At 62.2% G+C, this 26,190-nt stretch overlaps 10 protein-coding genes across 12 annotated transcripts; 5 read left to right on the forward strand and 5 right to left on the reverse strand.

The window, feature by feature from the left end:
• Positions 1–416: 416 nt before the first annotated feature.
• Positions 417–1,726, reverse strand: IPI3 (Pre-rRNA-processing protein ipi3; the record flags this gene model as incomplete). Its single annotated transcript, XM_047981153.1, has 2 exons — positions 417–1,298; positions 1,391–1,726. 2 exons carry the CDS (start codon positions 1,724–1,726, stop codon positions 417–419), a joined length of 1,218 nt encoding a protein of 405 aa, XP_047837111.1.
• Positions 1,727–2,890: 1,164 nt separating this feature from the next.
• Positions 2,891–7,213, forward strand: JDV02_000356 (uncharacterized protein). The gene has a single exon (XM_047981154.1). The coding sequence runs from the start codon at positions 4,786–4,788 to the stop codon at positions 6,964–6,966; it is 2,181 nt and encodes a 726-aa protein (XP_047837112.1). The 5' UTR covers positions 2,891–4,785; the 3' UTR covers positions 6,967–7,213.
• Positions 7,214–8,682: 1,469 nt separating this feature from the next.
• Positions 8,683–11,657, forward strand: JDV02_000357 (uncharacterized protein). The gene has a single exon (XM_047981155.1). The coding sequence runs from the start codon at positions 8,892–8,894 to the stop codon at positions 10,161–10,163; it is 1,272 nt and encodes a 423-aa protein (XP_047837113.1). The 5' UTR covers positions 8,683–8,891; the 3' UTR covers positions 10,164–11,657.
• Positions 10,237–11,960, reverse strand: JDV02_000358 (uncharacterized protein). Its single transcript, XM_047981156.1, has one exon. The coding sequence runs from the start codon at positions 11,648–11,650 to the stop codon at positions 10,295–10,297; it is 1,356 nt and encodes a 451-aa protein (XP_047837114.1). The 5' UTR covers positions 11,651–11,960; the 3' UTR covers positions 10,237–10,294.
• A 499-nt stretch (positions 11,961–12,459) lies between these two features.
• On the forward strand, positions 12,460–13,820 carry JDV02_000359 (uncharacterized protein). Its single transcript, XM_047981157.1, has 2 exons — positions 12,460–13,009; positions 13,108–13,820. The coding sequence occupies exons 1-2, from the start codon at positions 12,776–12,778 to the stop codon at positions 13,726–13,728; spliced, it is 855 nt and encodes a 284-aa protein (XP_047837115.1). The 5' UTR covers positions 12,460–12,775; the 3' UTR covers positions 13,729–13,820.
• Positions 13,821–14,291: 471 nt separating this feature from the next.
• JDV02_000360 (uncharacterized protein) lies at positions 14,292–15,632 on the forward strand. 2 transcript variants are annotated; one of them, XM_047981158.1, is made up of 2 exons: positions 14,292–15,164; positions 15,240–15,632. In XM_047981158.1, exons 1-2 carry the CDS (start codon positions 14,609–14,611, stop codon positions 15,491–15,493), a joined length of 810 nt encoding a protein of 269 aa, XP_047837116.1. In that variant the 5' UTR covers positions 14,292–14,608; the 3' UTR covers positions 15,494–15,632. The 2 variants fall into 2 exon arrangements, with proteins under 2 accessions (XP_047837116.1, XP_047837117.1); XM_047981159.1 differs by having other exon boundaries at positions 14,292–15,628.
• On the reverse strand, positions 15,381–17,056 carry JDV02_000362 (uncharacterized protein). Its single transcript, XM_047981160.1, has 2 exons — positions 16,508–17,056; positions 15,381–16,418 (listed from the first exon to the last, which is right to left on the reverse strand). Exons 1-2 carry the CDS (start codon positions 16,584–16,586, stop codon positions 15,664–15,666), a joined length of 834 nt encoding a protein of 277 aa, XP_047837118.1. The 5' UTR covers positions 16,587–17,056; the 3' UTR covers positions 15,381–15,663.
• A 1,062-nt stretch (positions 17,057–18,118) lies between these two features.
• On the forward strand, positions 18,119–21,839 carry MCA1_1 (Ca(2+)-dependent cysteine protease). Of its 2 annotated transcripts, none has more exons than XM_047981161.1 (4): positions 18,119–19,348; positions 19,412–19,850; positions 19,907–20,076; positions 20,132–21,839. In XM_047981161.1, the coding sequence occupies exons 1-4, from the start codon at positions 18,562–18,564 to the stop codon at positions 20,155–20,157; spliced, it is 1,422 nt and encodes a 473-aa protein (XP_047837119.1). In that variant the 5' UTR covers positions 18,119–18,561; the 3' UTR covers positions 20,158–21,839. The 2 variants fall into 2 exon arrangements, with proteins under 2 accessions (XP_047837119.1, XP_047837120.1); XM_047981162.1 differs by having other exon boundaries at positions 18,119–18,173; positions 18,229–19,348; positions 19,412–20,076.
• On the reverse strand, positions 20,221–21,823 carry JDV02_000364 (uncharacterized protein). The gene has a single exon (XM_047981163.1). The coding sequence runs from the start codon at positions 21,784–21,786 to the stop codon at positions 20,476–20,478; it is 1,311 nt and encodes a 436-aa protein (XP_047837121.1). The 5' UTR covers positions 21,787–21,823; the 3' UTR covers positions 20,221–20,475.
• A 404-nt stretch (positions 21,840–22,243) lies between the features above and the next one.
• JDV02_000365 (uncharacterized protein) lies at positions 22,244–26,171 on the reverse strand. Its single transcript, XM_047981164.1, has 4 exons — positions 25,813–26,171; positions 25,639–25,697; positions 25,268–25,557; positions 22,244–25,168 (listed from the first exon to the last, which is right to left on the reverse strand). The coding sequence occupies exons 1-4, from the start codon at positions 25,857–25,859 to the stop codon at positions 22,358–22,360; spliced, it is 3,207 nt and encodes a 1,068-aa protein (XP_047837122.1). The 5' UTR covers positions 25,860–26,171; the 3' UTR covers positions 22,244–22,357.
• Between the last annotated feature and the right edge of the window lie 19 nt (positions 26,172–26,190).

Raw genomic sequence — 26,190 nt, forward strand, 5'->3', positions numbered from 1 at the left:
CTTCCTGCCACTCAAAGGCTGATCCGGTATAATGAGACGTCCTTGCCCATGACGCCTTTCAGACCAGCTCTGCAAGGTCGGATGAAAAGCTGCAAAACTCTCGAGAGTTGATACCGCCCCGGATCTGGTGCATATGACGTCCTCCCACAAGCCCAGTTTTAAGTAGACGACCTCCTGCCACTTGCCGCATGAGGTGGTAATGTTTGCCCGTCATCTGTGCCGATTGTGGCCTCTGGTGGAACCATCTGTGACGTTACACCTGCCAATCGAACCCTGTTCGCCATGTGGCCAGGACAGGCATTGCTTGTCGGCGCACCTCGCACCTGGGCCGTGTGGGCCTCTCATGCATCATCACGGCGTCTTTGGTGTCGCAACGTGGGCATAGGTGGTGTCGGTTGAGAACCCCACGTTTCTTACTACGACTTCACGCCATCCTTGCTCGGTAGAATGTCCCCAGGCAATGACGCCAAGGCAGCTTCCAATACCTGATCGCCGATGCCAACGGATGATAAGACGCTGCCAAAACGACCGTCGCCAAGGTCGCCTTCTAGCTGCGCTGACAAGGTGTACTGCCGTTGCGTCTGATTTGGCTTCACCACGGTCACAGCCCGGGTATGCCTCTTGTCCTTGATGGGTGGGAGCAAGACAAGGTTCGTGACAGAAGCATTGAGGTTGGCCATTTCCGCGGGATAGCTATTGTCGACAAGACTCCAACGCAGGATCTTGCCTTTGACATGGCCCGTGAAGACGGACGTGCCGTCGTAGTTCACGGCCAGACACGACGCGACTCCAGCGTCTTCGTCAGCGACGCCAAGAGGTGCGCCTACCTGTACAACGATGGAAGCGAGCTCAGCGCTCCTGGAGCCGAGCAGGGGCTTGTCGCCAAAGAGCTCCACGAGAAACAGGCCACGGTCGTCGGTGGTGACGAACAGGGACCGAGCGCAGGGATCGAGAGCGACGCAGAGCGGTGCTGCAGGGAAGAGAAGCGTTCGGAGAACTTGGCCGGTCCTGTAGTTCCATAGGATGCACGTCTTGTCCTTGCTAGCTGACACGCAGAGGCTTGTCTCGGCATTTGCACTGGGCCCAACGACGAGATCGGTGATGGCGCCCCGGTGATTGGACAGGGTTAGGTCGGGCTCGTATCCCGGGTCGGCACCCAGGTCTAGCAGACGAGCCAACGACCAGACGTTGACATTGGAGTCGTCCGAGGCGGAAAGCACATGGCAAGGGGTAACAGCCAGACAGCTAACGGCCTGCACATGGCAAGGGGGCGTGGCAACGTGTCTGCCCGTGCAGGTCTTCAATGCTTTTCGTTAGCACGCCGTTTTCCCCCTACATGATGGGGCTGCTGCGAGGGAGAGGGAGGGAGAGGGGGAAAAAGGAAGCTCACCTCCCACAGTATCAAGCGGCCCTGAACAGTGCCGAGGACGAGAACATCCCCAGCCAGCGCGAGGCAGCCGATTCTCTCCTGAAAGGGGATGAGGGCTTCCTGGTTCCCACGCTGCCGGGAGTACACGTGAACGTGAGCCTTTTGATCTTGGGCAGCGAAGATGTGCGTGTCGGTGACGGCGAGACAGTGCCTCGGCGCCGAGCTCTTCTTGAAGGTAGCTTTTGCCGCCCACGTGGGCGTGACCGTGTGGGCGTAAATCCCGACGTCTTTGGACACGGCCGTGTTGGCGGCGACGGGCGGGCCGGAGATGGCCGAAACGAGCTCCTCGGAAAGCATGACGGAAGACGAGTGAGTGTGTGTATGACGAGCAGGCCGCGAGCGGATGAGAACGTGAGGGAAGGGCGGGATCGGGGTTTCGCGGCAGACCTGTGCCGTGCAGGGCGGGCAGCGTTTTCCTCGAAAGAGCCTGGACGCAAGACGAAGTAGACAGCAAACAACGGTCCCGCTAATGAATTGACACAGACGGTCAATGCGGACGAATCGACGGGGTGGCGACGACGTGGCTCATGCACACATCACTGGCATTACGAAGGGGCGGAGGGATGGAAGCAAAAAAGAAAATTGAGGTCGTCTCGGGCCCCACAGGCGGGAGCTATTGGTGGCGGGCCACGGACCCCCTCCCGCCCGTGGCCTCGCCTTTTGCCAGCACTAACTTACCAACTTTATTAGTGTACGTACGTACTGCTAGTATGAGAACTGATCTCACGGTGCGATTTATAGACGTCACCGGGCCCCACAGCGTGCCGCGCACGGGAGGGGCACCGGGAGGCCAGGGCTCACATCGGGAAGACGAGCAGACGATGGGGTCGGTCGCTGCATGTGGAAAGATAGCTGGAGGTGAGGAGGCATAAGAGCACGGTGCACGCGTTCCTGGCTGTGGTGGCCCGCTCCAGGCTGGCATCTACAGGTACTTAGTAACTAATTTTAGTACTACCAGTGGGTGCAAGTTCTCCGGGCAGGTTAGCATTAGTACCTTCAGCAGTTAGGTAGTACTACTAAAGGCGGGCAATACAGGTTGACAGGCTTGATACTGGGCCGCTACAATCAACCTATCCCAGCGATGCTCAACAGCCCAACAACGCTCCAGCTCTCTCGGGACCCTGGTGGACTCCTCCCCGGGCCTGGGCTCCTAGCGCCCGCCCACTGGGTCGAACGCCAAGGAGCTACCTTTCAGTTTGATGGGTGGAAGGTCCCAGTGAAGGCCCAGGGACCGGGAATCAGGGCAGCCCAAGGAGCCGGGCATCCGGGCAGTCCAGTGGAGGAAGTCCTCCCTCCCCCCGTCCGGCACCCGCAAGCGACGGATGATGCCACAATCCAGCCACTACCAGCCCCTGGAGCTCTCCCCGCATCACCTGTTCACTGCGGTCTTGGTCACCGCCCATCCAATGGGGATCTTTTCGCCTCAAACTCCCATCTGCCCCTCTCGTCCATCATCCATCCCATCCCTTGCCTCTCCGCCGCCATCTACGCGCCACGGATTTAGCCATGGCTAGCAGCAGCAGCAGCAGCAGCAGCAGCAGCGCGCGGCATCGTAGCGTGCCCTCTCTCTCTCGTCCTGCAACCAACCAACAAATCTCGCACATCGAACATTCCATCCGCCCACGTCGTGGCCGCTCGTGACCTTGCAGGTCCCCGGCCGTTGGTGGCGGTCGTCAACCGTCACTATCGCCGAATTGTGTTCTCGGCAGATTCGCGTCTTCGCTTTGCCCGTGGCGCGTTGCTTTTTCTTCCCTGCACGAACCAACCGCCCCTTGCTTCTGTTTGGAACATCTCGTCTCGCCCCCTGCCTCTGGCACGACCTCGCTGACGCAGCTCGACAGTCTACCCAGCCAAGCCCAATGCAGTCAACCCCCCTCCCGCCATGTGGCATCTCCAGGGCAGGGAGGAGACAGCGGCGCCGGGATTGATGCTCATCCCATCACCTGCAAGACCGATCTACGCCATGCAGCCTGCAGAATCAGGCTGTGGCCATCGTCGCGAAAAGCAAGCCGTCGCACTGTCCCCTCGGGTGGCTTGACTGTCGCACAGGAGAGAGGCAGCCAGCCATCCAGCCAGTTACTCGCACATGCAGCGCAACCCCTGGAGAATGGAATGGTGCCATGGCGGCGGGTGAGATGCGCCTGGAACCAAGGCAGGACGCCTCCAAAGCATGACGCCGGCATCTGGCAAAGACCACAAGCCGTGAACAGCCGTCAGCTGCTTCGTACCCCCATTGCCATTCCAGAGATTTAATCGCCTACGAGCGGGCACGGTCGTCGGACCTCGCCTGGACCGCGCCCCGGTCTGTGACCAGCTCACGAGCAGGCCTCGCAACTCTCGTTGACTGCCCGTGCTGTGGTGATGACTGAGCGGCGAAGCGGGTAGATGCGTTGCGGGTGGCTACCGGACGTCTGCCTGGGTCGAGGTTCCGATGCGGGACCGTCGAGCATCCCGAACCGACGTCCGGAGCGGTTCCTCATACTGGGTGCCGCAGACTCCCTGCACTGTCCGGGTGATTGATTAATTGCGCCACTCACCCAGGCTCCTGGACCGTGTGGTGCGACCAAGGCAGGGAAGGCTCTTGACCAACAACGGGTTGTCTGCGGGCTGCGTGCCGGGGCCATCCATCTGCTTCCACCAGCAAGTAACGCGGCGCGAGGTCCCGACCCGGACGGCGCGCTTCTTCGGAGTCGATGATTCACATAGCACGCGCATTCCCGCAGCGCCTCTTGCTCGTCAGACCAATGCTAGAGCATCGTCTCGTTGGTTTCCTTTGCGAAAAAGAAGACGCCGGCCATGTGGGTTCGCTTCTGTAGGCGCCAGCGCGATAGTAGCTCGACGGTCGACACCACCATCGACAGACCTGACCGGCCACCTTTCTTTTGTCCGCACTGTCATGTTATTTCTTCTTTCCCCCCGTGCTGCGCAGGGCGTCGCACGCACGCACGCTCTCGCGAGCTAAGGGCCATCGCTGTCGCCTTCCCCACCACTTTGATCGCTGGTACTTCGTACATGGTACCATCTCGCTACATCCTACGTATCTATATTGCCGTCTCGCGTCCCTTCGAATCACTGGGTGTTGGGTCGTCAGTGCGACAGTCGCTGATTGTCCCTTTTCGCCTCCTGCTCGCGGCGGCTAGGACGAGCCTCAATTTGCAACAGACCCCCCGCCGAGCACCGTCTTGGCCATGCCTCCTTGTCTCTGACTGTCTCTCCGCTGCTGCCCTTTATTTCCCCCCATCGTGCTGCACCCCGGCGGACCATACTCGCCCTTGACCAGCCGCCATCGTCTCGTTATATCCTAAGCCCGCCCTCGTTGCCTGCATGCCTGGCCTCCCTCCAGGCTGGGAATCCTGATGAGTACCCCCACTGGCCACGGCAAGCCCAGCGAGCTTCCCATGCTCCCGAGCAACTCGACGGCTCTAGAAGCACGCAGCCATTCCCCCGAGCCCGCCGACGACTCTTCCCGATCAGCGTCAGCAGCATCAACACGCTCGAGACTGACGTCGAAACGACCGCGATCCGTGTCTAACATGACCGAGCTCATACCGCTCAGGCTCTCAACTTCAACTTTAAGCTTCTTGAGCACGCCCTCGTCGACCCCCGAGCCCATAGGAGACCGCGTGGACGAGTATTTTCCCGAGCTGCTGGCCCAAGACCTCGAGAGCTCGGCCGAGATCTTTGCCTCCAGACGAATGACGGCAGGCACACCAGTGCTACTCCTCTCAAACGAAGACCAGGCCCGTATCAGGAACACCAGAATGGGGCCCTCTCCTCCTTATCTGGCAGCTTCGGCCAGAGTCCTGTCGCTAGGGGCCATAGAAGAGCGTACCTCCAGGGTTTCTTTTCTCGAGCAACAGGAATCACAGCTAGAGGCTACGACGTCGGATGCCGAGTCGAGGATGAGCTCGCAAACGTCAGAGGACATGGCCCCTCCTTCATTTCGGCACCGCGAGTCGGTCTTGACCGCTGCCACATCAGTGGCCTCGGCAAGTTGGAAACCTTCGGCGATTAGATCGATGCCGGCAAGCAGTCCATTGGAAAACAGCTGGATCGATTGCGACTCAGACTGCGACTCAGACGAGATGGACAACTGCAACATCGCATCACTGTCGCCTCGGCCGCCCACGCCTCCCGAGTCTGATTTCGACTCGGGTGCCACAGGTCTCAGAAAGTTGGACATGCGGGGCTCATGGGGCCACGGCGAGCAGACTCTTCATCACAAATCGCACTCAGTATGCGGCGGCTCGCCTGATTCGCATCCGCGAGATAGAGCGTCCCATGTGTCGTTTGACTTGCCAGTCAGACCATCATCGACGGTGGGGCTCAGACGACACGACCGCTTCGAAGAGAGGCGCAGCTGTGAAGCTCACACCACAAAACCCTCGTCTGCTCATATGGAACAGCAACAGATCAGCACCCCCCAGTCGCGCAGAGTCAAGCAAGCGGCCCAAGAGCTGAGCCAGACGCCAGAGACTGGAGACAAGACCGACCCGCCCCCAGCCACCAAGGAATTTCTGGATTGTGAAGCTGAAGCCACAGAGATGATCTATCCAGCGGGCCCCCTCACCCCGCTCACGGCGATGCCTCTTTCCGAGACGGCTTTCGCGCGGCCACCGTCCCCACGCCCGGCCCTTCGAAGCGTTCAGTCGTGGCTAAACAGCAGTCTACAGCCGTGTCCTCGCGTGTTCAACGATGACATGAGTAGGGTGGTGCCACTACCCCCCGATGCAATGGAGACGCTCAGAGTCTCAATTGCATGCTTTCCCGAGACGATGCTGTTGTCATCGAGTCTGACCATTGACACAATTCGGACGTACTCGCGCAAGGTGCGCCAGCCGAGCTTAGAGATTGTACGGGGTCCGTCGCCGAGGACTGCGACGCCCGAAATGCCGTCTCAGACGCCCAGAAAGTCGCTTTGGCGCAAGGTCATGCCTCACAAGCGAAGCGCAATGGCGCCGGACGTACGACAAAGGCAAAGCCACAGCTCTGGAGAGAGTAGCGTCGCGTCCATGTCATCTAGCGCTGCAGAGACGCCAAAGCCGTGGGAGCCGCTGCAAAATGTATTCGGAAGCTGTTCAAGCTATATTTGCGATGCCCTATACGCACACATCGTTGCCTACAACTACATGTCTGCCTTGGTGGCTCGAAACTCTACCGCATCAGGATCACGAGGGACACCCAGCGAATCCCAGCAAGAAGAGATTCCGAAAAAGGCGGCAAGCCTTCTCGGCTTGGGGGGTACGGGCGAGCCTGGCACCGCCTTCAACCGCCACTCTCGGAGAGCCACGACGTCAACAGAGAATTGGTGTAGGGAAGAGATGGTGACGACTCAGCCCACGGCATGGGCCAACCACGAAAATATGCAGGGCGGCCTTCTACGTTGCGTTGTGCGACTGGTTGCCGCGGCCAGACTCATGGCAGAGAAGGGCACAAGTGAGGACACAATGGTTGGTAAGGATGTGGATGATGTGGATCTGGTACTCATCAGAAGCCTATGTGAGATTGTGCGCATGGCAGAGGAGGCGTCAGGATGATGGCGTCGGTTTCACGTCTGCAAATTTGAGGTTTGACGAGGCATTCCCTGGATGACGCTGCTTTTTAAGGACAATACCCACGTTGGCGAAGTTTCGGTTGGATTGGGCGCTGGAGCCCGACTGAAAAGGATTGATTGATATCTGATATGACGGCCGCCTCTTTTCGCTTTTCGAGTCGGTTGCGGTGGCTGGAGGAGGGACGATACCAGGTAGACTATGAGGAGAATTATCCATTGCGATCGCATCATACCTGCCTCACTATCTCATTCTGCAGCAAACGTGAACCTTGTCCCACACAGGGTTGCTTACCTGTCTCTGCGCCAGCGGGCCGCTCACGTCTGTGTCTTGTCGGGGCTGGGGGCTTGTACTCTGGGGCCGAACACTCGGAACCTGGACCCAGCCGGAGCAATCAACCTTGCTTTGTCGTTCGGGGACCGAGAGCCAGGCGACCCTTGCAAGCCCGTGCGGCCGCGTCTAGGTCGAACTGGAAATGGATGTTACTGGCACGCTGAAACCTAAGAGACATGACACGTCTGCAAGCTGAAGGCAATTGTGCCTGCCCAATTTCGCTGACTCCTCTCGTGTAAGTACTCGTTGGTACGGCCGACAACACAGGAGGCAGCCTTGCTTGTCTGCATCGGTTCGTCACGGGCGGCCACGCACCGAGATCCCGCTCCCGCATACAAAAAGGAAAAGAAGATGAATAAAGAAGGAACGGCCCCAGCGATGGAAAGCGTTGAGGCGGTAGGAAAGTAGAGTATACTACACGTCTAGGTGAGCCTGTTTGCGTGGTGGGACAAGCGATGCCGTGCCACCATCCGCCATGTACGTTTGCTACTCTAGAGTCTAGGAGTGAAGACCGCGATGGGCAGTCATTCGGGCGGCGGAGAGGGAGTGCAACCCCTTGCCGTCGTCTCAGGTCTTTTGTGTTGCGATAATCGAAGAGGGCTGGTGATTTGGGCGGGGCGCCGTGATGCTGTCCTGGCGGGCTGGCTGTAGGGGCCGACGAATATTTTGGACGAGCACTGGGGTTTTGAGGAGACCGGGGGGATGGTGACGCGACAGATGATGCATCGCGACCCGGCTGGTTGTCTCTCGGAATGAGATGCCATCATCATGACCCAGACAGCTTTTCGAGCAGTACTACTATACTGTACAATCGACGGACATGATGACAATCAGTCAGTCTATCTCCCCACCTCTCCCTTGCGCCTCACTCGCATCGCATCACCTTGGTCGTGCGAGGCCTGTGATACGTGATGCATCGCCCGGAAAACAGGACGTGGAGGCGGGAAGCTGCGTTGCGCAGGCCCTGAGATGAGACCCCGCTGGCCGGTTCGAGAACTTCATTAACTATGTGCCGGGAGTGAGTGGGTGAGTGAGAAGGGGAGTGTGAGACATGGCGGTGAGCAGTAAAATGGGACATGGATCTCCCGTCTCATCAAACTGGCTCGCGATGACGATGATGACGATGATGATGTTGATGATGATGGTTTGCTGCTGCTCCGAGCTGCTTTGCGGACTGTCATCTGGTGTGGCGGCTGCGGCTGTGGCGTCTGGTTGACCGCCAGCAGGGAAGCGGAACAGGGATTTCAATGGGACCCTATTTCTCAGCTGAGCTGATTGCTTGCCTGCCTACCTGGAATAGCCTCACTCATCACTCTTTCTCAACGTTGGGTCCCCATCCATGTGCCGACCCCTGGCCGGTGCCGAAGGAAAAAAAGAACCACTCGCCATTCCTTAATCAAAAACACGCCCCTTCCACCATGTCTCGCCACCTCGACCTCGACTTCATGCCCACGGCAAAATGCGCGCCCAGCTCGCCCTACAACACACGGCATTTTGACGAGCGCGCCCCGACGGGCCCGCGCAAAGGCTAACAAGAAAAAAAAGGAGTCGATCAAGAAGAGAAAAAAGGAGTAAAAATGAGCTCTCCGCGGGACCACCTCCCACCCCGGTTGTCCGTCGACGACATCCACCGTCTGATCAGACACCTCTCCCTCCCGCTCCCGACATCGGTCGAGGCGCTGCAGGTCACGGCTGCCTTCCACTCCATCTACCTGCTCAACTATCCGGCATCGACGCCCGCCATCGAGGCGCTGCTGCCCGCGGGGGGCGCCCACAGCCGACAGCAGCGGCGGCGGCGGCGGCGGCCCGACGGCTCCACGACGACGACGACAACGCTGGTGCTGCGCATCTCGGGCAACCACATCCCGCGCATCAAGACGGTCAACGAGGTGGCCACCATGACGTGGGTGCGCGAGCACACGAGCATCCCCGTGCCGGCCGTCGTGGCGTGGGACGGCGTGGGCGAGGGCACCAACCCGCTCGGGCGCGAGTTCACGCTGCTCGAGTGGGTGCCGGGCCGGAGCGTGGACCGCATGTACAGGGACATGTCGGAAGAGGCCAAGCTCAGGCTCGTGGAGCAGCTGACCGACTACCTCGTCGAGCTCAACGGCTTCGAGTGGCATCACGTCGGCGGGCTGCGCTTCGACGCCGACGGCCGCGTCGCGCCGGGCCGCTTCCTCGACGACACCTTTTGGCTGCTGCCGGACGTGGAGCGGCTGTGGCCTCCCCGGGGGGGCCAGCAGCAGCAGCAGGAGGAGGTGAGCATCGACACGCTCAACCCGAGGGGGCCGTTTGCGTCGCACGCGGCCTTTATCGCGGGCTACGTCGAGTGCTTCATCCGCGGCATCGACGCACACCCGTCGCTGGCGTGGCTGCGCGACACGATCCCGCGGCTGCGCGCCCTCGCGGACCTGCTCCCGCGGCTGCCGTCACTGGCAGCGACGCGGCTCGTGCTCGCGCACAAGGACATGCACCACGCCAACGTCATGGCGCTCGAGGACGGGACCATCACGGGGGTGCTGGACTGGGAGTTTGCGGGCGTGGTGCCGGCGCACCGGTGGGACGCGGCGCGGGCGTTCCTGCACCCGTGGACGGGGGAGCCCGACGACGTGCAGGAGCGGGAGAAGGCGCGCATGATGAGGGTCTTTGAGGGCGTGCTGGAGCGCAAGGGGGTGGCCCCCTGGTGGCGGCTGGAGGCGGTTCACGATGATGGCGTGACGGAGGACGTGTGGACGGTGGTGCGGTTTACGCGCGCGCTGGTCGAGGTGTGTCCGAGGGGCCAGAAGGCGGACAAGGTGGCCGACTGGAGGAGGGCCGTGGAAGATGCCCTTTCCAGGCTGGGTGTGTGAGCGTTGGAGGGGACGGGATGGCTTCACATCACTTATACATGCATGCCTCGCTGCACTGGGTAGACGTCATCATCAAAATGTCACGGCGCGAGAACAACAAAGCTCGCGAGTCTATTCACAGCGCCGCCTCCTTACTCGCCGGCACGAGGCGGTAGCCCCATTTTCCTGACCAGCGCCTCGGCAATGTCCCTAGCGAATCCCTCATCGTTGATGGCCCGCTCATCCTCCACGACCTCGATGCCCGAGCCCTCCAGCCCCTTTCTCACCGCGTCAAACAGCGCCGCGTCCGCCTCGGCGTCCGCAAAGGGCCCGCCCTCCACCGAGATGGCGCTCACGCCGCCCCTGGGGATCCAGACCTGCACCATGTCGGGCCTCGCCGCGCCGTCCCTGAGCTTGGCGCTGATGAAGTCGCCGATGCGGCGGCACTCGTCGGGCGAGGTGCGCATCAGCGTGACGATGGGGTTGTGCTCGTGCAGGGTCCTGCCGGCGGCGGCGTAGCGCTCCGGCACGCTGTTCCGGGGGCCGAAGTTGACCATGTCGAGGGCGCCCAGCGACACTACGTAGGGGATGCCGCGGGCGGGGGCCGCGGCGAGGCGTTCCGGGCCGGCGGAGAGGACGCCGCCGGCGATGTGGTCGGCGACCTCGGTGGTGGTGAGGTCGAGGACGGCGTCGAGGGCGTGGGCGCGGACGAGGCGCTCGAGGGAGAGGCCGCCTGTGCCGGTGGCGTGGAAGACGTACGTCTGGATGGGGTACGCGGCCTCGAGGTGCGCGCGGATGGCGTCGACGGCGGGGGTGGTGACGCCGAACATGGTGATGCCGACGCGGTGTTTCTTCTTCTTCTCCTCCTGCTTCTCTCCCTTTGGCGACTCATCGTCTTCTCGCTCGGTGGCGTGCCGGCTGGCGTACGAGAGAGCCGCGCCGGCTATGGCTGCCCCGGCGTTGGAGAGCACGTCGCGCAGCACGTCGTTGAGCCCGGCGACGTCGACGACCGAGTACATGACGGCCATGTCCGTCTCGCCGATGACGGGGCGGACGTCGCCGCTGGCCATGGTCGAGACGATGAGCTTGGGGAAGCCTATGGGGAGGGCGGCGCGCATGGCCGACGCGGCGAGCGAGGTACCGCCCGAGCCGCCCGCGGACACGGCGCCGTGGATGCGCCGCTGGGCGTGCAGGCGCTCGAGGAGGGAGGCGGCGCGGCGAGCGATGTGGGCGATGAACTGGCCGCGCGTGAGGGCGGAGATGTCGTCATCATCGTTGTTGTTGTCTTGAGCCTCGTGACGATGCTCATCATCATCGTCGGCGGTTGAGGGCTGCTGGGCGAGGACCTCGGCTTGCGGGACGGTTATGTCTGGGTGCGACGCGGGGTGGCGGCCGACGTCGATGAGGATGACGGAGAGGGACGGGTTGGACGAGAGGATGGCGGCGCGGAGGAAGAGGAGCTCGTGGAGCTTGGTGTCGCAGGTGCCGAGCAGGGCGACGGCGGCCATGGCTGCCGCGTAGGTAGTAGCGTCACGGTAGCGGCGGCGGCGGCGGCAACTAGGGGTTGGTCGTGTAATTGAATATCGTGACTTGTATGGTGTTTGTCGTACAGTGTTATCGTAGTATGTTATTTATTATTGTATTGTCAGTTGGTGATGTCGGATGGTGATCAACAATCGGATGAGGGGCGGCAGGGATGCGGGGTCGGTGTTGCGGGAGGAGTCGTTACACGGCATGCATGCGGGAGCACGTGGAGTGTCTTGAGTGAGTGGAATGATTGTCCGGTTTTTGCCCTATTGGATGAGGTTGGAATCAAAGCATTCTCAAGTACCATCAAGTGAGCAAGGTGTCGAGATGGCGGTGGTAGAGAGACGGGGAGCTTGTTAAATGGAGTCTGGGCAACGACGCTCGTGGCTTTCACGGCTCGGCAGTTTATCAATGATGGGGATTCAATCTACGAGGTAAGTTACTTTATAGGCTAGGCCATGATCCTGCTGCAGCCCGGATTGTGTGTTGATACGGAGCTGTCCGGCTTGTTCCATGTCTGCTACAAAGATACCTACAAATAGGCAGCATCATGTAGCTTGAAGATGACAATTTGGCATGTCTATGCGCGTATCATAAAGAAAGGAAAAGGCAACCAAACGAGGCGGACGCCGTCTTGCCGGGTGCCCTGGCCGGGGTGATCTAACTGAAGTCCGGCCGGCAGTGGCGCCCCTCCGCCACGGGAGACGCCGAGCCTGCCGAGCGCGCTGTTCATTCAATCTTTCCATCAACTGTCAGTCACCTCCGGCTCCACTGTGACGACACCGACCGAGCAGCCGTTTGCCAAACTCAACCTGACCCCGGAGCCGTGGATAAGGGAAGCAATATTGAAGCGTTGTGCTGCTCTCGCTTCATGCATCGCCAATAACAGCCTGCAGCTAGCAACAGCACACGCAGCGACATACATGTAGACACGCACGCCACATCCAACAGCGAGTGGGATCGTGTCTTGCCATCCGCCATCAAGCCCCATACATCATCATTATCATCCATCGGCCCCTCTTCACCCCGCCGCCCGGGGCATCACTCACGCTCACTCATCGCCCAAACTCACTCAAAGCATCTCAGTCTCGCAGCAGACGCTCGCCATGGCTCCGCCCACAGACAGAGACGAGATCCTCGCCAGGCTGCGCGCGCAAATCGACGCAGGCACGCCCATCGTCGGCGCCGGCGCGGGCATCGGCCTCTCGGCCAAGTTCGTCGAGGCCGGCGGCGGCGACCTCATCATCATCTACAACAGCGGGCGCTTTCGCATGGCCGGGCGGGGGTCGCTGGCAGGCCTGATGCCGTACGGCAATGCCAACGACGTGGTCCTCGAGATGGCAAGTGTTCTTGTTCTGCCCTTCGCCGAGCCTCATGGGTTCAAGGACTCAGATGCTGAATGATGTTAATAACCTCGGGTATGCATACATACACACAGGCCAACGAGGTCCTCCCCGTCGTCCAGCACACGCCCGTCATCGCCGGCGTCTGCGCCACCGACCCCTTCCGCAGCATCCCGCGCTTTCTGCGCCAGCTGCGCGACCTCGGCTTCGCGGGCGTGCAAAACTTCCCGACCGTCGGGCTCATCGACGGCCAGTTCCGCGCCAGCCTCGAGGAGACGGGCATGTCGTACGCCCTCGAGGTGGACATGGTGGCCGAGGCGCGCGCCTTGGGCCTGCTGACGACGCCCTACGTCTTCGACGAGGACCAGGCCGCGCGCATGGCCCGCGCCGGCGCCGACGTGCTCGTCGCCCACATGGGGCTCACCACGGGCGGCAGCATCGGCGCCTCCGCGACGGCGGGGGGCGGCAAGACGCTCGACGAGTGCGTCGCCCTCATCCAGCGCATCCGCGACGCCGCCGTCGAGGTGCGCCCGGACGTCATCGTCCTGTGCCACGGGGGGCCCATTGCCGCGCCCGAGGACGCGCGCTACGTCCTCGAGCGCACCACGGGCGTCCACGGCTTCTACGGCGCGAGCTCCATGGAGAGGCTGCCGGTGGAGGAGGCCATCACCGACATTACCCGGCGCTTCAAGGCACTGCCGGGGGCGAGGAAGTGATGGGCGGCGCCCTTTGGCGTGGACCATGAACGGACACAATATGAAGTACTACTTATTATTACTATCTTGCGCCTGGGGTGGTTGACAAGGCCGGTAATAGGAACAGTATGATGCTGCAGATGGACGATGGAGCAGCTCGGTGAGCTCCAGCTACGGAAAAGCTGTGCCGTGTAATTTCAAACGTGACTCATTCAGCATGACTATTACTTCACTGTCACGATGCAGAACCAAAAAAAAAACCTCTATTGCGTACGAAGATGGTACTACTATAGACTTTGACTCACACGGAGGCGGGGTCTGAGGGGCCACGCCTTGCTTGAATGGACTCCTCGTATCGCGTCCCATCAACGAGGACACACAAGCGCAGAAGAAACACGCCGTGGTGGGCCGGCCCCCTTTTCTGGGACGTCAGAGAAGCCGGCCGAATTCCGAGTCCCTGACAGACGCCTACGCCGTTGCTGCTTCGGGGAAGGCAAGCACAAGGCGCGCCGTTGGGGGGCTACTACTATGAAGTAACTAACTTAGTGCCCGGGTTGTTAGTAGCCTAAATGCACTAGTACTAACGTATCTACTAGGCAATTATGAGTAGCACATCCTGATGCTCGAGGTCGATGTTGCTTACCCCCCCAACTTGAACCCCTATACGCTACACACCGAAGCTCATGTTGGAATAAAAGACTGTAGAGATGGATATCCAAGTTCGATCGCGGTCGTCGTCGTCGTCTACCGGCTGACTAACTCAAGTTACACAACCGCTCGCAACCTGCTTCGCACAAAATACTTTGTACGAAGTACGAAGTGGCAAGTGCAATATTGACTTATAGTTATAATCACACCACCAACAACCATCACCATTACCATCACCACCACCTCCATCACCATGGCGCAAAACATCTACGACCGCCAAGACTTCTTCGACGCCTACGCCAGGCTCATCGACCGCTCCTCCAAGGACATCGACGCCGACCCGGCCTGGAAACGCCTCGCGCCCCTCGTGCCCCCCGTTGCCGGCCTCGACGTCCTCGACCTCGGCTGCGGCAGCGGCTGGTTCTGCCGCTGGGCCGCCGCCCAGGGCGCGCGCTCCGTCCTCGGCGTCGACGTCTCCGAGAAGATGCTCGCCAAGGCCCGCACCCTGGCAGCATCATCATCGTCGTCGCCGTCGTCCGAGGTCATCGAGTACCGCCGCGTCGACCTCGACGAGCTCGTCCTGCCCGACGCGGACGCCGGGCGCTACGGCCTCGTCTTTAGCTCCCTCTCGCTGCACTACCTCGCCGACCTGCCGCGCGTCGTGGCCCTCGCGCACCGTGCCCTCGCCCCGGGCGGCTTCTTCGTCTTCAACGTCGAGCACCCCATCTACACGGCGCCGCGGAACCCGCGTGTCGCGCGCGCCGCTCCCGTTGCCGCCGCCGCTGATGGTGACGATGATAAGAAGGAAGGTATGTATGAATGATGATGATGATGGTGATGACGCTACTACCAGCGAACGCACAAAGCTGACAGAGGGACAAAAGAAGGAGAGCTCTGCTGGCCCCTCACCGGCTACGGCGACGAGGGCGAGCGCGTCGTCGACTGGCTCGCCAAGGGCCTGCGCAAGTACCATCGCTCCGTGACGGGGTACATGGACGCGCTCCTGGCGCAGGGCTTCCTCTTGCGCGCCTTCAAGGAGTTCTTCCCCACCGAGGAGGAGTTGGCGAGCGGCAGGGCCGACGAGGTGCAGAAGCTGCGGCCCCTGTATCTCATCATGAGCGTCCAGAAGCAGATTTGAACGCAGAAACACCCAAGGGTGCAGTGAGAGGGTTGCTTTCGCCCGTGGCTACTCACGAAACGTGTGCCTGCGATTTTTGTTTTCCTAAAATGTTTGCTGCTGGCTGTGCTATGCTCAATCTGTGGCTTTTACCCGCCCCGTCTCGGTGTCACTGCCGCCGCCTTCAGGTATCAATAGTCGTCGTCGTCGCCTCCGTACGTGTCCTCGTACTCCTCGTAGTACTCATCGCGCGCCTCCTCCAGCTCTTCTTCCTCGCTGCTGCTGGCGTCCGAGTCGGCCGCGTCCGCCAGCGCCTCCTCGTACCGCTCTCGCGCCTCCTGCACGTCCTCCCTGTCGCTCGACGACACGGAGCTGCCGTCCGCGTCCGTCGGCGGGAGGACCGTCGGCGGCGCGGCGGCGGCGTACGACGCTTGGGGGTAGTACTCGGGCTGCGGCGGCTGGTAGGGGGCTGGCTGTTGATACGCGTGACGCTGCTCCCCCTCCTTGTCCGAGTCGGAGTCACTCAGGGCGTGGTGCAGTAGCGCGCCGCCGACGGCGCCGGCCGCAAGACCGCCCGCGGCGCCGAGGAGCATGCCACCCTTGCCGCTGCCTTTTTTCTCCTGGCTGGGCTGCTCGTATCCCGCGCCGCCGCCGCCGCCGCCAGCGTAGCCCGGAGGCGGTCCGCCCGGCGCCCCGAAGCCGGTGCGAGAGTCGTCGCCGCTGCCGGACGGGGGCGCCGTGTATCCGGGGGCCTCCCACTGGGAGCGGCCGGTGGCCTCCTCGACATAGTACCAGCGCTGATTGCCCTGGTCGAAGAGCGGAATCCAGCCGCTGGGGATGGGCGGCTTGTCCGACGGCGGCTGGTAGGCTGGTGGAGGCGGCGCCGCGACGTATTGCGCGGGAGGGGGATTGTCGCCAGGACCGTGGTAGCCATACTCGCGGGTGCCTGAATCGACAGGGTCAGCCTTTTGCGTCAACTGCATGTGTGCTTGCTATAATGGAGGTAAGAGAAGGCGGGTATGGCTGCGAGCTTACCTTGTGCCGCCTCGTCGCGTTTGCTGTCGCCGATGCCCAAGTTGTCAAACTTGTCGGTGATGTTTTTGAAAAAGGACATGACGACTGCGAACAGCACGGGGGCTCGAGATGAATACAGGTATGGTTATGGGAGAGGATTGGAGTAGAGGCACGCAGTCGTGCAAAGAGGCTGAGAGAGCCTCAGGTGGCTCGGTTCGATGTCGCGACGATGCGTTGTCTTATCTAGGTTTATTCCCAGGTACAAAGTACGTACAACAGTGCAGTGAGTGACAGCCGACGGGAGCCCTCCACTCCCTGGTGGTGTGTGCGTGCGTGCGTTTGCGACACTTTCTCCGTTCGACAGCCATGCACTGCCGGGACTTGGACGGACTGGACTGGTGAGGTGACGGGCAGGAACCCGGCCGATGGACAGACCCATCCTGGAGGGAGCCAACGACCGACCACATGCGTGCGGGCGGCAGCAGCAGCAACAACAGACGGGGCTCGCTTGATGGGCCGGCCGGGTGGAAGGCTCAAGCTGCATGTGCCCTGGTGAAGCGAGGACGGGGGGTTTCAAGGTTCTTTGATGGATGGGTCCCGTCCATTCAAGACGACGCCTAATAAACTCGGGCCGCCCCGACCGACCGACGGACAACTGTCTTCCAGGGCTGTGAGGTGCAGCCAGTGAAGAGGCGATGGGCCCTGGGCGGGGAGACGCCACTGGCCCAACAGGGGGCCCTCAGCAGCATCCAAGACGGTGACCTTTCCAGGCTCATTCTGCAAGCCAAGGAAGGACGTAGCCGCCCCCGGATTAGAAGCTCCTGTCAACGCGCGGCCAGGCGCTGGTAGTGGGGGCCGCTGGCTCAGCGGTGCTCTAGGGGACGACGGTAGACGGAACCCAGGGCCCTCACCACCTCAATTTCAAGCACTAACGGGCGGTGATTGAGCCCATTGCAGCGTGTGATGCCACCACCCCACCATGATCGGGAATGACTCTGTGCTGTTCCACGTCAACTTATTACCCCTCCATCCCATGCCCCTCCCTCGGTACCACCCATTTGGTTTGCAATCGCAGGTTCGCAGGATCCATGCGCCCCGCCCAGAGCGTGAAATGAACAACGACAGTGAGTGAGCCCTGGAGGCATCCCATGGACGAATGCATGCGCGGCCGGCGTGCTTGGCGGCCAGCTGGCACTTGGCAGCGTCGCTAGTAGACGCAACGGTGATGATTACGATGCTTCATTTGCAGACTACCCAGTATTTCAGGCGTTACTTTAGTACTGATGCTGAGAGGTACCTGGAGGTATTAGATGCGCACCCTGGACGACCATGTCCGGGATGGCGCGTTGGCCGGAGAAGCGCTGGAGGGCGAACCGATGAGACCGGCAACGCAATTTCCGCTGGGTCTTCTTCCATTATTACGTTTGGGGTCGGACGGAGAATCGAACGCAAGGTACGGAACAGTACTTACTCACCTATCGAGTACGACCTTGTGCTGGAACACGCGCCGTCCGTGGCACTGAAACAGCTCCGTAGGTACGTACCTTATAACCTTTCAGCACTGGGGCACACATCTCCTTTCTCGGGTGGGGGCGGGGTAATAGCCCAACTTTTCATCCAGGTATCGATTGAGGCAGTTTGTGCTCATCCTGTGCGCTCGACACGCACGCCGTTCATCAACCTACAGATACGTCCTCACCAGTGATCACCTGCAGCCATCCCGCTTTGCTCACCCACCCCACCGTCGTCGCTCCGGCCATCGCTCCGGCCGCCCTCCCCTGCCACCTCGAGTCCCCACCAACTAGTTCAAGTCAGCCCAAGGCAAGGCGTTCTGCGCCTCGCCCCGTCGGTGCGCCACCCACCCACACCAGCCGAACTCCGACCTCTGCCCTTCCATTCAGCTGCCGGCGTCCAGGCAGCTCTCTTACCTCCTCCAACCTCGCGACTCCATCCCTCCACCACCACCGACCCCGAGCGCCCGAGCCACGACACGGTCCCTCGCCCATCAACCGCTCACGACACGCGGCCGAGTCCATCTCCCCCTCGTTCGCCTCCAACCGCGCACGCAACACAGCATGTCTGGATACCCCGGCCAGGGCCAGTACGGCGCTGCCAATCACCGACCTGGCGGCGGCGGCTTCGCCAACGGCGGCCCCGGCTTCGGCTACGGCTACGGCAACTACGGCGCCGGTCCCAACGGCCCTCCCGGCCCTCCTCCTCCTCAGCAGTACGGCGGCCCTGGCTACAACAACTACGGTCCTCCGCAGAACAACTACGGTCCCCCTCAAGGCGGCAACTACGGCCCTCCTCAGGGCCAGGGCCAGTACGGACCTCCCCAGGGCGGCCCGCCGCCGCAGTACGGCAACCACGGCCCTCCTCCTCCCGGCCCGCGTCCCAGCTGGGGCCCCGGTGGCAGTCCCGGCGCGTACAACCAGCACCCACCGCCGCCCCAGCCGCCGCCTCCGGGCCTCGACGCCTACGGCTACCCCATGCAGGGCGGCACCTACGGCTACCACGCCAGGGCCGGCCCGCCGCCCTCGACGGCGCCCCAGCAGTTCGGCCACGGCGCGCCCCAGGGCTACACGTTCCAGTACTCCAACTGCACCGGTAGGCGCAAGGCGCTACTCATCGGCATCAACTACTTTGGCCAGAAGGGCCAGCTCCGCGGCTGCATCAACGACGTGCACAACGTGTCCAACTTTCTCTGCCAAAACTACAACTACAAGCGCGAGGACATGGTCATCCTGACCGACGACGCGCAGAACCCCGTCATGCAGCCCACCAAGGCCAACATCATCCGCGCCATGGAGTGGCTCGTCAAGGGCGCCCAGCCCAACGACGCCCTGTTCCTGCACTACTCTGGTGAGACGGAGGCCCCCCTCCCCAGACCCGCATGCCCTCCGATGCGCTAACACTTGACACCAGGCCACGGCGGACAGACCGAGGACCTCGACGGCGACGAGGACGACGGCTACGACGAGGTCATCTACCCCGTCGACTTCCAGCAGGCCGGCCACATCGTCGATGACGAGATCCACTTCCGCGTCGTCAAGCCTTTGCAGGCCGGTGTGCGGCTGACGGCCATTTTCGACTCTTGCCACTCGGCCACAGTCATGGACCTGCCGTACGTCTACTCCACCAAGGGTGTCCTCAAGGAGCCCAACCTGGCCAAGGAGGCCGGTCAAGGGCTGCTCGGCGCTCTGGGCTCCTACGCGCGCGGCGATCTCGGCGGCGTGGCGAGCTCCATCTTCAGCTTCGCCAAGACGGCCTACAAGGGCGACGACGCCTACAACAAGACCAAGGACACGCGGACGTCGCCCGCCGACGTTGTTATGTGGTCGGGCAGCAAGGACGACCAGACCTCGTGCGTATACCCTTCCCGTGAAGCGGCGGCGCCTGGCTTTGGTACTGACAGAACAGGGCCGACGCCACCATCGCCTCGCAGGCGACGGGCGCCATGTCCTGGGCTTTCATCACGGCGCTCAAGCAGAACCCCAAGCAAAGCTACGTGGAGCTCCTCAACAGCATCCGTGACGTGTTGTCGACAAAGTACACGCAGAAGCCGCAGCTGTCGTGCAGTCATCCCCTGGGTATGTCGCCTCTCTCCCTTCCGTTTCATGTGGATCCTGCGGCTGACTCGGACAGATACGAACCTGTTGTTTGTGATGTAGAGGAGCGTTTTGGGATGCGGGACGAGTGTTTTAGGGTCATGGTCATGAGTAATTATGCGTTACGTCTATGGGATAGGCTGGGAAAGGGAAATTGGAAGAAGTTGCATTTAATTACCCGGTGACGGTGTCTGGACAGACTGTCGCGGCAGCTGCAGCTTCGTGTCTACAACAACCCTGGGCCAGTGAGTGATGTGGTTCCTCGACCCCTCGGTGTTCGGCGACGTTCAAGTTTCTTCTCATTGTCTGGTCCGACTCAACCCCGCAACCGTCTAGCACCGCACGATGCAACGCTCACCTCATCGCTGGGGGCCTAATGAATCAGTTTGCCTGCATCTCAAACGGAAACTCGTAGCCGCCCGTCACCAGGCCCGCCGTGTTGACGAGCTGCTTCTGCCGAAACGGCTCGAGGGCCCGCCTCTCCTCGTCGGAGCCGACGCCGAGCTGGCGCAGGATCTCGGCGGCGGCGGCGTACACGACGTCCATGTTCCCGTCCTCGACCTTGACGGCGATGCCCAGCGCGCCGCGGGCGCCCAGCCGCCGCGTCTCCTCGCCCTCGCGCAGGCCGATGGCGTAGCAGCCGTCGGCGCCGACCTTGCCGAAGAGCCGCCCGCCGAAGGCGCGCATGAGCGCCGTGCAGAAGCGGTCCTCGCCGGCCACCATGTCCGGGTGCGTGGTCATGGCGTTGAAGATGCGCGCCATGTGGCGCTCCCGCGGGGAGGGGAGGGCCGTCGCCGCCGCCGCCGCCGCTGCAGCTGGTCTTTTCGTTTCTGACGGCGGTGGTGATGATGATGAGGTAGAGGTGAAGGCAGAGGAAGAGGAAGCGGAAGAGGTAGAGGAAGAGGAAGAGGCAACGTCGTCGGCGGCCTGGGCAAAGCGCGCGTAGATGTGCGCCAGGTTGGTCAGGGGCATCGCCGGCGAGGCCATGTTGCACCCGTCCACGGCCCAGCCGACCTCGTCGGGCCGCAAGCCGGACAGCTCCTCGGTGACGGCCCTGACGCGCTGCTGCACGGGGTGCGCCAGCTCGTGGTAGCCCTCGGCGCCGGCGCCCAGGACCTCGGCGGCGGCGAGCACCCCGGCGTGCTTGCCGGAGCAGTTGCTCCAGACGGGCGTGGGGACGTGGCCGCTGCGCATCCAGAGCTCGTCGCGCGGCCTGAGGAGGGCGGGGTGCGGGCCGCATCGTAGGTCCGCCTCGCCGTCGTTACCGTTGCCGTTGTCACCATTGCCGTTGTCGCCGTTGCCGTTCCCGTTGCCGCGACGAGCGAGCAGCATGGCCCGCGCGCGCGCCACGTGCCTCTCCTCGCTGCTGTGCGACGCGCACATGAGCGCCAGGTCGGCGTCGTCGAAGCCGAAGCGCTCCAGGGCGCCCGTCTCGACGATGACGAGGGCCTGCCAGGGCTTGGCGGCGGAGCGGACGAGGGTGAAGCGCGAGGGGGAGGAGCCTAGCTGCAGGAGGAGCCGCGGCCGGGGGTTGTTGCCCTGAACGGCGGGGGAGGCGTCGACGACGCAGGCGTGGATCTCGTGCCGGTTCTCGACGATGCCGTTGCGCGTGGTGACGACGTGGGCGGCGGTGGTGGGGGAGGCGCTGGGCCGCGTGGTGGGCTTGGCCATGGAGGACGTGAGGACGGCCATCCGACGGTTTAACGGCGAACAGTGAGCGTCGTGTGTGCGTGCGTGTGTGTGTGTTTGCGTGTGTGTGCGTGTGTATGCTGCCTATTAGTCTCCGGGCTGGATGTTGACGGCAACGACCATGTGTGTCTGCCTGGCAACAAGTGAAGTCTTTCGGGATTGATTCCCACTTATAACATGGCCGGGCGGCGGGGGAGCGGCTCAACTCCGACAACGGCGGCCGCCGCGCTTAGTCGCGGTGTAGACACCAACGAGTTAAGCCCCTTGGGTCCATCGCCGAGTGGTATATGTCGGGACGTCCCTATTTGGGTCTCTGGGGGTTGGAGGGCAGTCTAGAGATGCGCGTGATATATGAAAAGCGTGGAGTGTTTTTCAACACCATGGTTCGTGTTGCGTCGTGTTGTCTGTCTCTGTGGACAACGAGCACTGCCCAGCTGAGCCAAGCACCAGGTGTATGTAAGCCACTAATACCTCTCAGCCCAGGCTCATACCTATCTAGTTACTATGTAGATGAGATCTAGACGCATATATATGAGAGTCCTCCACCAAAAGACTTGTATTCAAACAGCATCGCTCACGGCCGTGTCCAGTCGTCTCCCGAATCATCATCATACATCATCGTCTCCCGGTCGTCGCTCACGACTCGGCCCCATTCGAGCAGCAGCCGGAACAAATACACCTGCATGTCCTCCTTGCGGAGGGCCTTGGCCGCCCACTCCCGCCCCTGGAGGGCGATCTTCTGCGCCGTCTGCGGTCCCTGTCGTCTGGCCACCACGATGTCGTCGTCGTCGTCGTCCCCCTCCACCTCCTCCTCCTCCTTGTTATCCTCGCCGCCCCCGACGCCGGCCAGGTACCGGACCACGCCCCAGAACCCGTCGCCCAGGCGCACGTCCGCCGGGACGTAGTCGTGCCACGAAAAGACGCGCTCGTCATACCACGCCTGGAACAGGGCCGCCCGGTACGGCAGGCTGCGGCTCTGCAGGAACGACCGGAAGCGCCCGCTGAAGCCCGCGCCGTCCATGTCCATGAGGTGGCGGAAGCGCCAGTTTTCCTCGAACGGCAAGGGCGGCGGCAGCTTCTTCTCCTTCTTCTTCTTCTCTTTGAGGGACGACGACGACGACGACGAGTGGTTGGATGGGACGACGGTCGTGCCCCAGAGTGAAAAGGCATCGAGTTCCGCCGCGCAGTCGCCCGCGTCGCACTTGGAGACGTCCCCCACAAAGGAGACGTTGATACGCAAGTCGGTTGACGGCACATGTCGCTGCTGCTGCTCATATGCCTCGTGCGCGAATCGAGCGCGCAGGAAGCCAGCCCAGGCCCCGTGCGCGGCGAACCCATCACTCCCCGTCCCGCGCCAGTACAGTCCATTCTCTTTCTCCTCCCACGGGCGATCCGCGTCGGCGTCGTAGGCGCTCTTGTCGGCAAAGTCCCACGGCGAGGGGATGAGCAGGTCCGCGAAGCCGCCCACGCGCGCCTGGCTGAAGACGGGGAAGAGCGTGCGCGTGCCGATCATGGCGGCGGGCGAGAGCGTGAAGCCGTCGAGGTACGCCAGGTCGGGCTGGTGGCAGGGGTCGCGCGCGAGCGTTGCGTTGGACAGTATGAAGCCGGATAAGGGGGTGGCGGCGGCGGCGGCGTTGTCGTTGTTGTTGTTGGTGGCGCTGCTGCTGGTGCTGCTGCTGGTGCCAGGGGGAGGAGATGATGCGGCGACGATGGTGACGGGGAGGGAGTGCGGCGAGAGGCAGCCCGTGCAGAGCGTGCTCCAGTCCCACCAGTGCGTGGTGCGAGCCGGCGAGCGAGGGGGACAGGTCGCGGCGAGCCAGTCATAGAAGATTTGCTTGCGGATGTTGTTGGTAAAGTAGGGAGAGGTCAAGGAGCCGGGACGGGTGTGGCGCGTCGTCGGCAGGGGAAAGTCGGAGGCCCATTCTCTCACGGGCGACTTGTCTGGTGTCGTATCATCATAACTCTGCTGCTGGAGCCTCTCCGTGTACTTGCCTGCTGTCAGACGAGACGTTGTGGCCCTGGCCCGATGCTTGAGGAGCTGCATTTCCTCAAAGGGGACCGCAACGCGACACTCGTCAGCCAGGTTCACAGCCAGCACCATGTCCGGCAGCCACGTCGCAAACGGCTCAATCATCCTCTCCAGGGCCTCGGCCATCCATCGATGCGTCCCTGGGATGTGCGGCGACTGATACACCCTGCCGCCCTGGATGCGCATGCCCCCCATCTCCAGCGTCGGGTGCTCGAGCAGGTGCGCCGTCCTCTCCCGCAGCACGGCCGGCTCGACGCCCCAGAACGGCAGCACGTCGCGGTATATCTGGTCAAAGTCGTCGATGACGGGCGACTCAGCCCGCATAGCGAACTCGTACCACTTGTCAAAGTTGGGCGGCGGCGCCATGCCATATCGGCGTCTGTACTCTGCCGCCGCGGAGGAGAGCGACTTGCTCGCCGCGGCCTGCCGTTGCCACGCCTCCTTGGCCGTCGTCGCGGAGGCGGCGAGCTGCTCGACGGCTTCGAACAACAACAGCGGCTGGTCGGTCGTCGATGGTCTGGCCGGCGCTAGAGTCGCGCATAGGACCGTCAAGACGACCGCCCCGACATGGCAGGCCAAGAGCCATCTGAGCCCCGTGGCGGCCGCCGCATACTGCTGCGGAGAATGAGACGTCGGGACGGCGAGGACACGCCACAGCAGGGCGGCGGAGACGGCGGCCAGCAGGGCGCTCTGGCCGACCTGGGTTTCGGCATCGGGCGACAGCGGCGTGGCGAAGCGGAAGCGCGGTACGAGGAAGCCAAACAAACCCACCTCGGAGACCAACAGCGCTACCGCCGTGGGACTGAAGTCTCGCAGCATCGCCACGCCGCACAGGACGCCAAGGGCGGCGACCGTCGAGTCGAGCACCAGGCGGCCGAGATCCCCGGGCCCAATCTTGAACGCCAACAGGAAGCCCGCGTCGGTGAGCCACGACGGCACGGCCAAGGCTATCCCGCAGAGTCCCGCGAACAGAAACACCGTGGCCAGGTGGTTGGCGACATGGCCGTCGTCAGCTTCGGCCTCGTCGTCGTGACTGCGGCGTCCATGCAGGCGGGCGACGAGCGTGAGGATGACCGCGTCGAGGGCGCACATGCCGAGCTGGGCGTAAAAGGTCGCCAGCTCGCTCGAGCAGACGGTGCCCGTCAAGACGCGCGCCTTGGACAGCGCGACGACGGAGCCGAGGGCCCACACGAGCGAGCTGAAAGACGACAAGACGTAGGACAAGATGGGCGATAGAGGTCGACTCCTCCCCGGCGTCGTGGCTTGTTGTCTCGCCTCGGCAGCCTCCGCGGACGTGCTGCTGTCATCGTACTGTAACACGGTCACGCACATGTGTGCGAATATCGGCAAAAAGGCCTGTGGCAATATTAGCAACAAGGTCCCGTTCCAACGACCGTTACCATATGGTTGCTGTATTGGCTGAAAAGAGAGCGTGTGGTTTGCTGTCTGACGCACCTCGATGCCAGGACACGAACATTGCGTCGTGCGGATCGTATACCAAAAGAGCGCCGTGCGCGAGACTATGCATCCCAGGAGCAGCTGTAATGATGTCGGCAGGACCCTAATATCTTGTATGCGACTCCGAAGAAAGGATAATGCCCGCCTGCGAGGTGAGCGCCGCTGGTACTGGCGGTGGATGATGGTTGGTACAAGGGGCTTGTCGAGTTGTCTCCGTCCCGCTGCGTGTCGTTTGACAACGAACCCGACGATGAGAAAGGTAAGGACGCTGAAATGCAACGGCCGTTCTAAGAAAAAGTAAATAGTTTGTTCGGTTAGCGAGTCTGTCAATGAGGCAGCCTGCCTGTGTCGGGGAGACGAGGGCGTACCAAGCGCTATGCTGGTGTAGTATTTATTAGAGAGTATGTAACAAGACAGCACGGCCCCGCTACGTATAGATCGGGTCAGCAAGACAGCTTCGTCGTCGGTCACCGTCAAGGTCAAAGTGCCCGGCTCGTCAGACACAGAAAAGCCCGTTGGGGGAGGGAAGAATGGAATCTCACCACAGCGTCCAGGCCACGCTGACGGGTCGCTGCCCGATTGCGATCATCTTGAGGCCACGACCGGCGACATGGAGAGTTGGAGACTGCGGTCGGAGCAGTGGATCCCCATGCCCATGGCTCAGCTCAAGAGGCTCTGCCGCGCGCGTGTCTTGCTCTGTCTGCAACGACGACCGACACTTGAGACACAACCCGCAAGCTATGTGGCTGAGACGGGCTGGCTTCGTCAACTGTGCTGACAACGGATGATGAAAGGGAAACAAAGAAACAAAAAGGCCGCCACCTCGGCCGAGGCACACTGGAAACACGCAGATTATGCATGACCCCAAGGTTCGTGTCTCTCCATTATTAGCTAATTCGGCCCCATCCCACTCCCTCTCC

This window comes from Purpureocillium takamizusanense, chromosome 1 (genome assembly GCF_022605165.1).
Source record: "Purpureocillium takamizusanense chromosome 1, complete sequence".
Classification (NCBI taxonomy): Eukaryota; Fungi; Ascomycota; class Sordariomycetes; order Hypocreales; family Ophiocordycipitaceae; genus Purpureocillium; species Purpureocillium takamizusanense.

Bases quoted from the DNA above. Each gene is read 5' to 3' on its own strand.
- JDV02_000362 (XM_047981160.1), bottom strand. From the start codon at position 16,586: ATGTCCTTTTTCAAAAACATCACCGACAAGTTTGACAACTTGGGCATC. The intron at 16,419-16,507 runs GTAAGCTCGCAG...CTGTCGATTCAG, and splicing joins ACGCGACGAGGCGGCACAAG to GCACCCGCGAGTATGGCTAC.
- JDV02_000364 (XM_047981163.1), bottom strand. From the start codon at position 21,786: ATGGCCGTCCTCACGTCCTCCATGGCCAAGCCCACCACGCGGCCCAGC.
- JDV02_000359 (XM_047981157.1), top strand. From the start codon at position 12,776: ATGGCTCCGCCCACAGACAGAGACGAGATCCTCGCCAGGCTGCGCGCG. The intron at 13,010-13,107 runs GCAAGTGTTCTT...ACATACACACAG, and splicing joins ACGACGTGGTCCTCGAGATG to GCCAACGAGGTCCTCCCCGT.
- JDV02_000356 (XM_047981154.1), top strand. From the start codon at position 4,786: ATGAGTACCCCCACTGGCCACGGCAAGCCCAGCGAGCTTCCCATGCTC.
- MCA1_1 (XM_047981162.1), top strand. From the start codon at position 18,562: ATGTCTGGATACCCCGGCCAGGGCCAGTACGGCGCTGCCAATCACCGA. The intron at 19,349-19,411 runs GTGAGACGGAGG...ACTTGACACCAG, and splicing joins CCTGTTCCTGCACTACTCTG to GCCACGGCGGACAGACCGAG. The intron at 20,077-20,131 runs GTATGTCGCCTC...TGACTCGGACAG, and splicing joins GTCGTGCAGTCATCCCCTGG to ATACGAACCTGTTGTTTGTG.
- JDV02_000360 (XM_047981158.1), top strand. From the start codon at position 14,609: ATGGCGCAAAACATCTACGACCGCCAAGACTTCTTCGACGCCTACGCC. The intron at 15,165-15,239 runs GTATGTATGAAT...GAGGGACAAAAG, and splicing joins TGACGATGATAAGAAGGAAG to AAGGAGAGCTCTGCTGGCCC.
- JDV02_000358 (XM_047981156.1), bottom strand. From the start codon at position 11,650: ATGGCCGCCGTCGCCCTGCTCGGCACCTGCGACACCAAGCTCCACGAG.
- JDV02_000365 (XM_047981164.1), bottom strand. From the start codon at position 25,859: ATGATCGCAATCGGGCAGCGACCCGTCAGCGTGGCCTGGACGCTGTG. The intron at 25,698-25,812 runs GTGAGATTCCAT...ATCTATACGTAG, and splicing joins AGCGTGGCCTGGACGCTGTG to CGGGGCCGTGCTGTCTTGTT. The intron at 25,558-25,638 runs GTACGCCCTCGT...ACTTTTTCTTAG, and splicing joins CTACACCAGCATAGCGCTTG to AACGGCCGTTGCATTTCAGC.
- JDV02_000357 (XM_047981155.1), top strand. From the start codon at position 8,892: ATGAGCTCTCCGCGGGACCACCTCCCACCCCGGTTGTCCGTCGACGAC.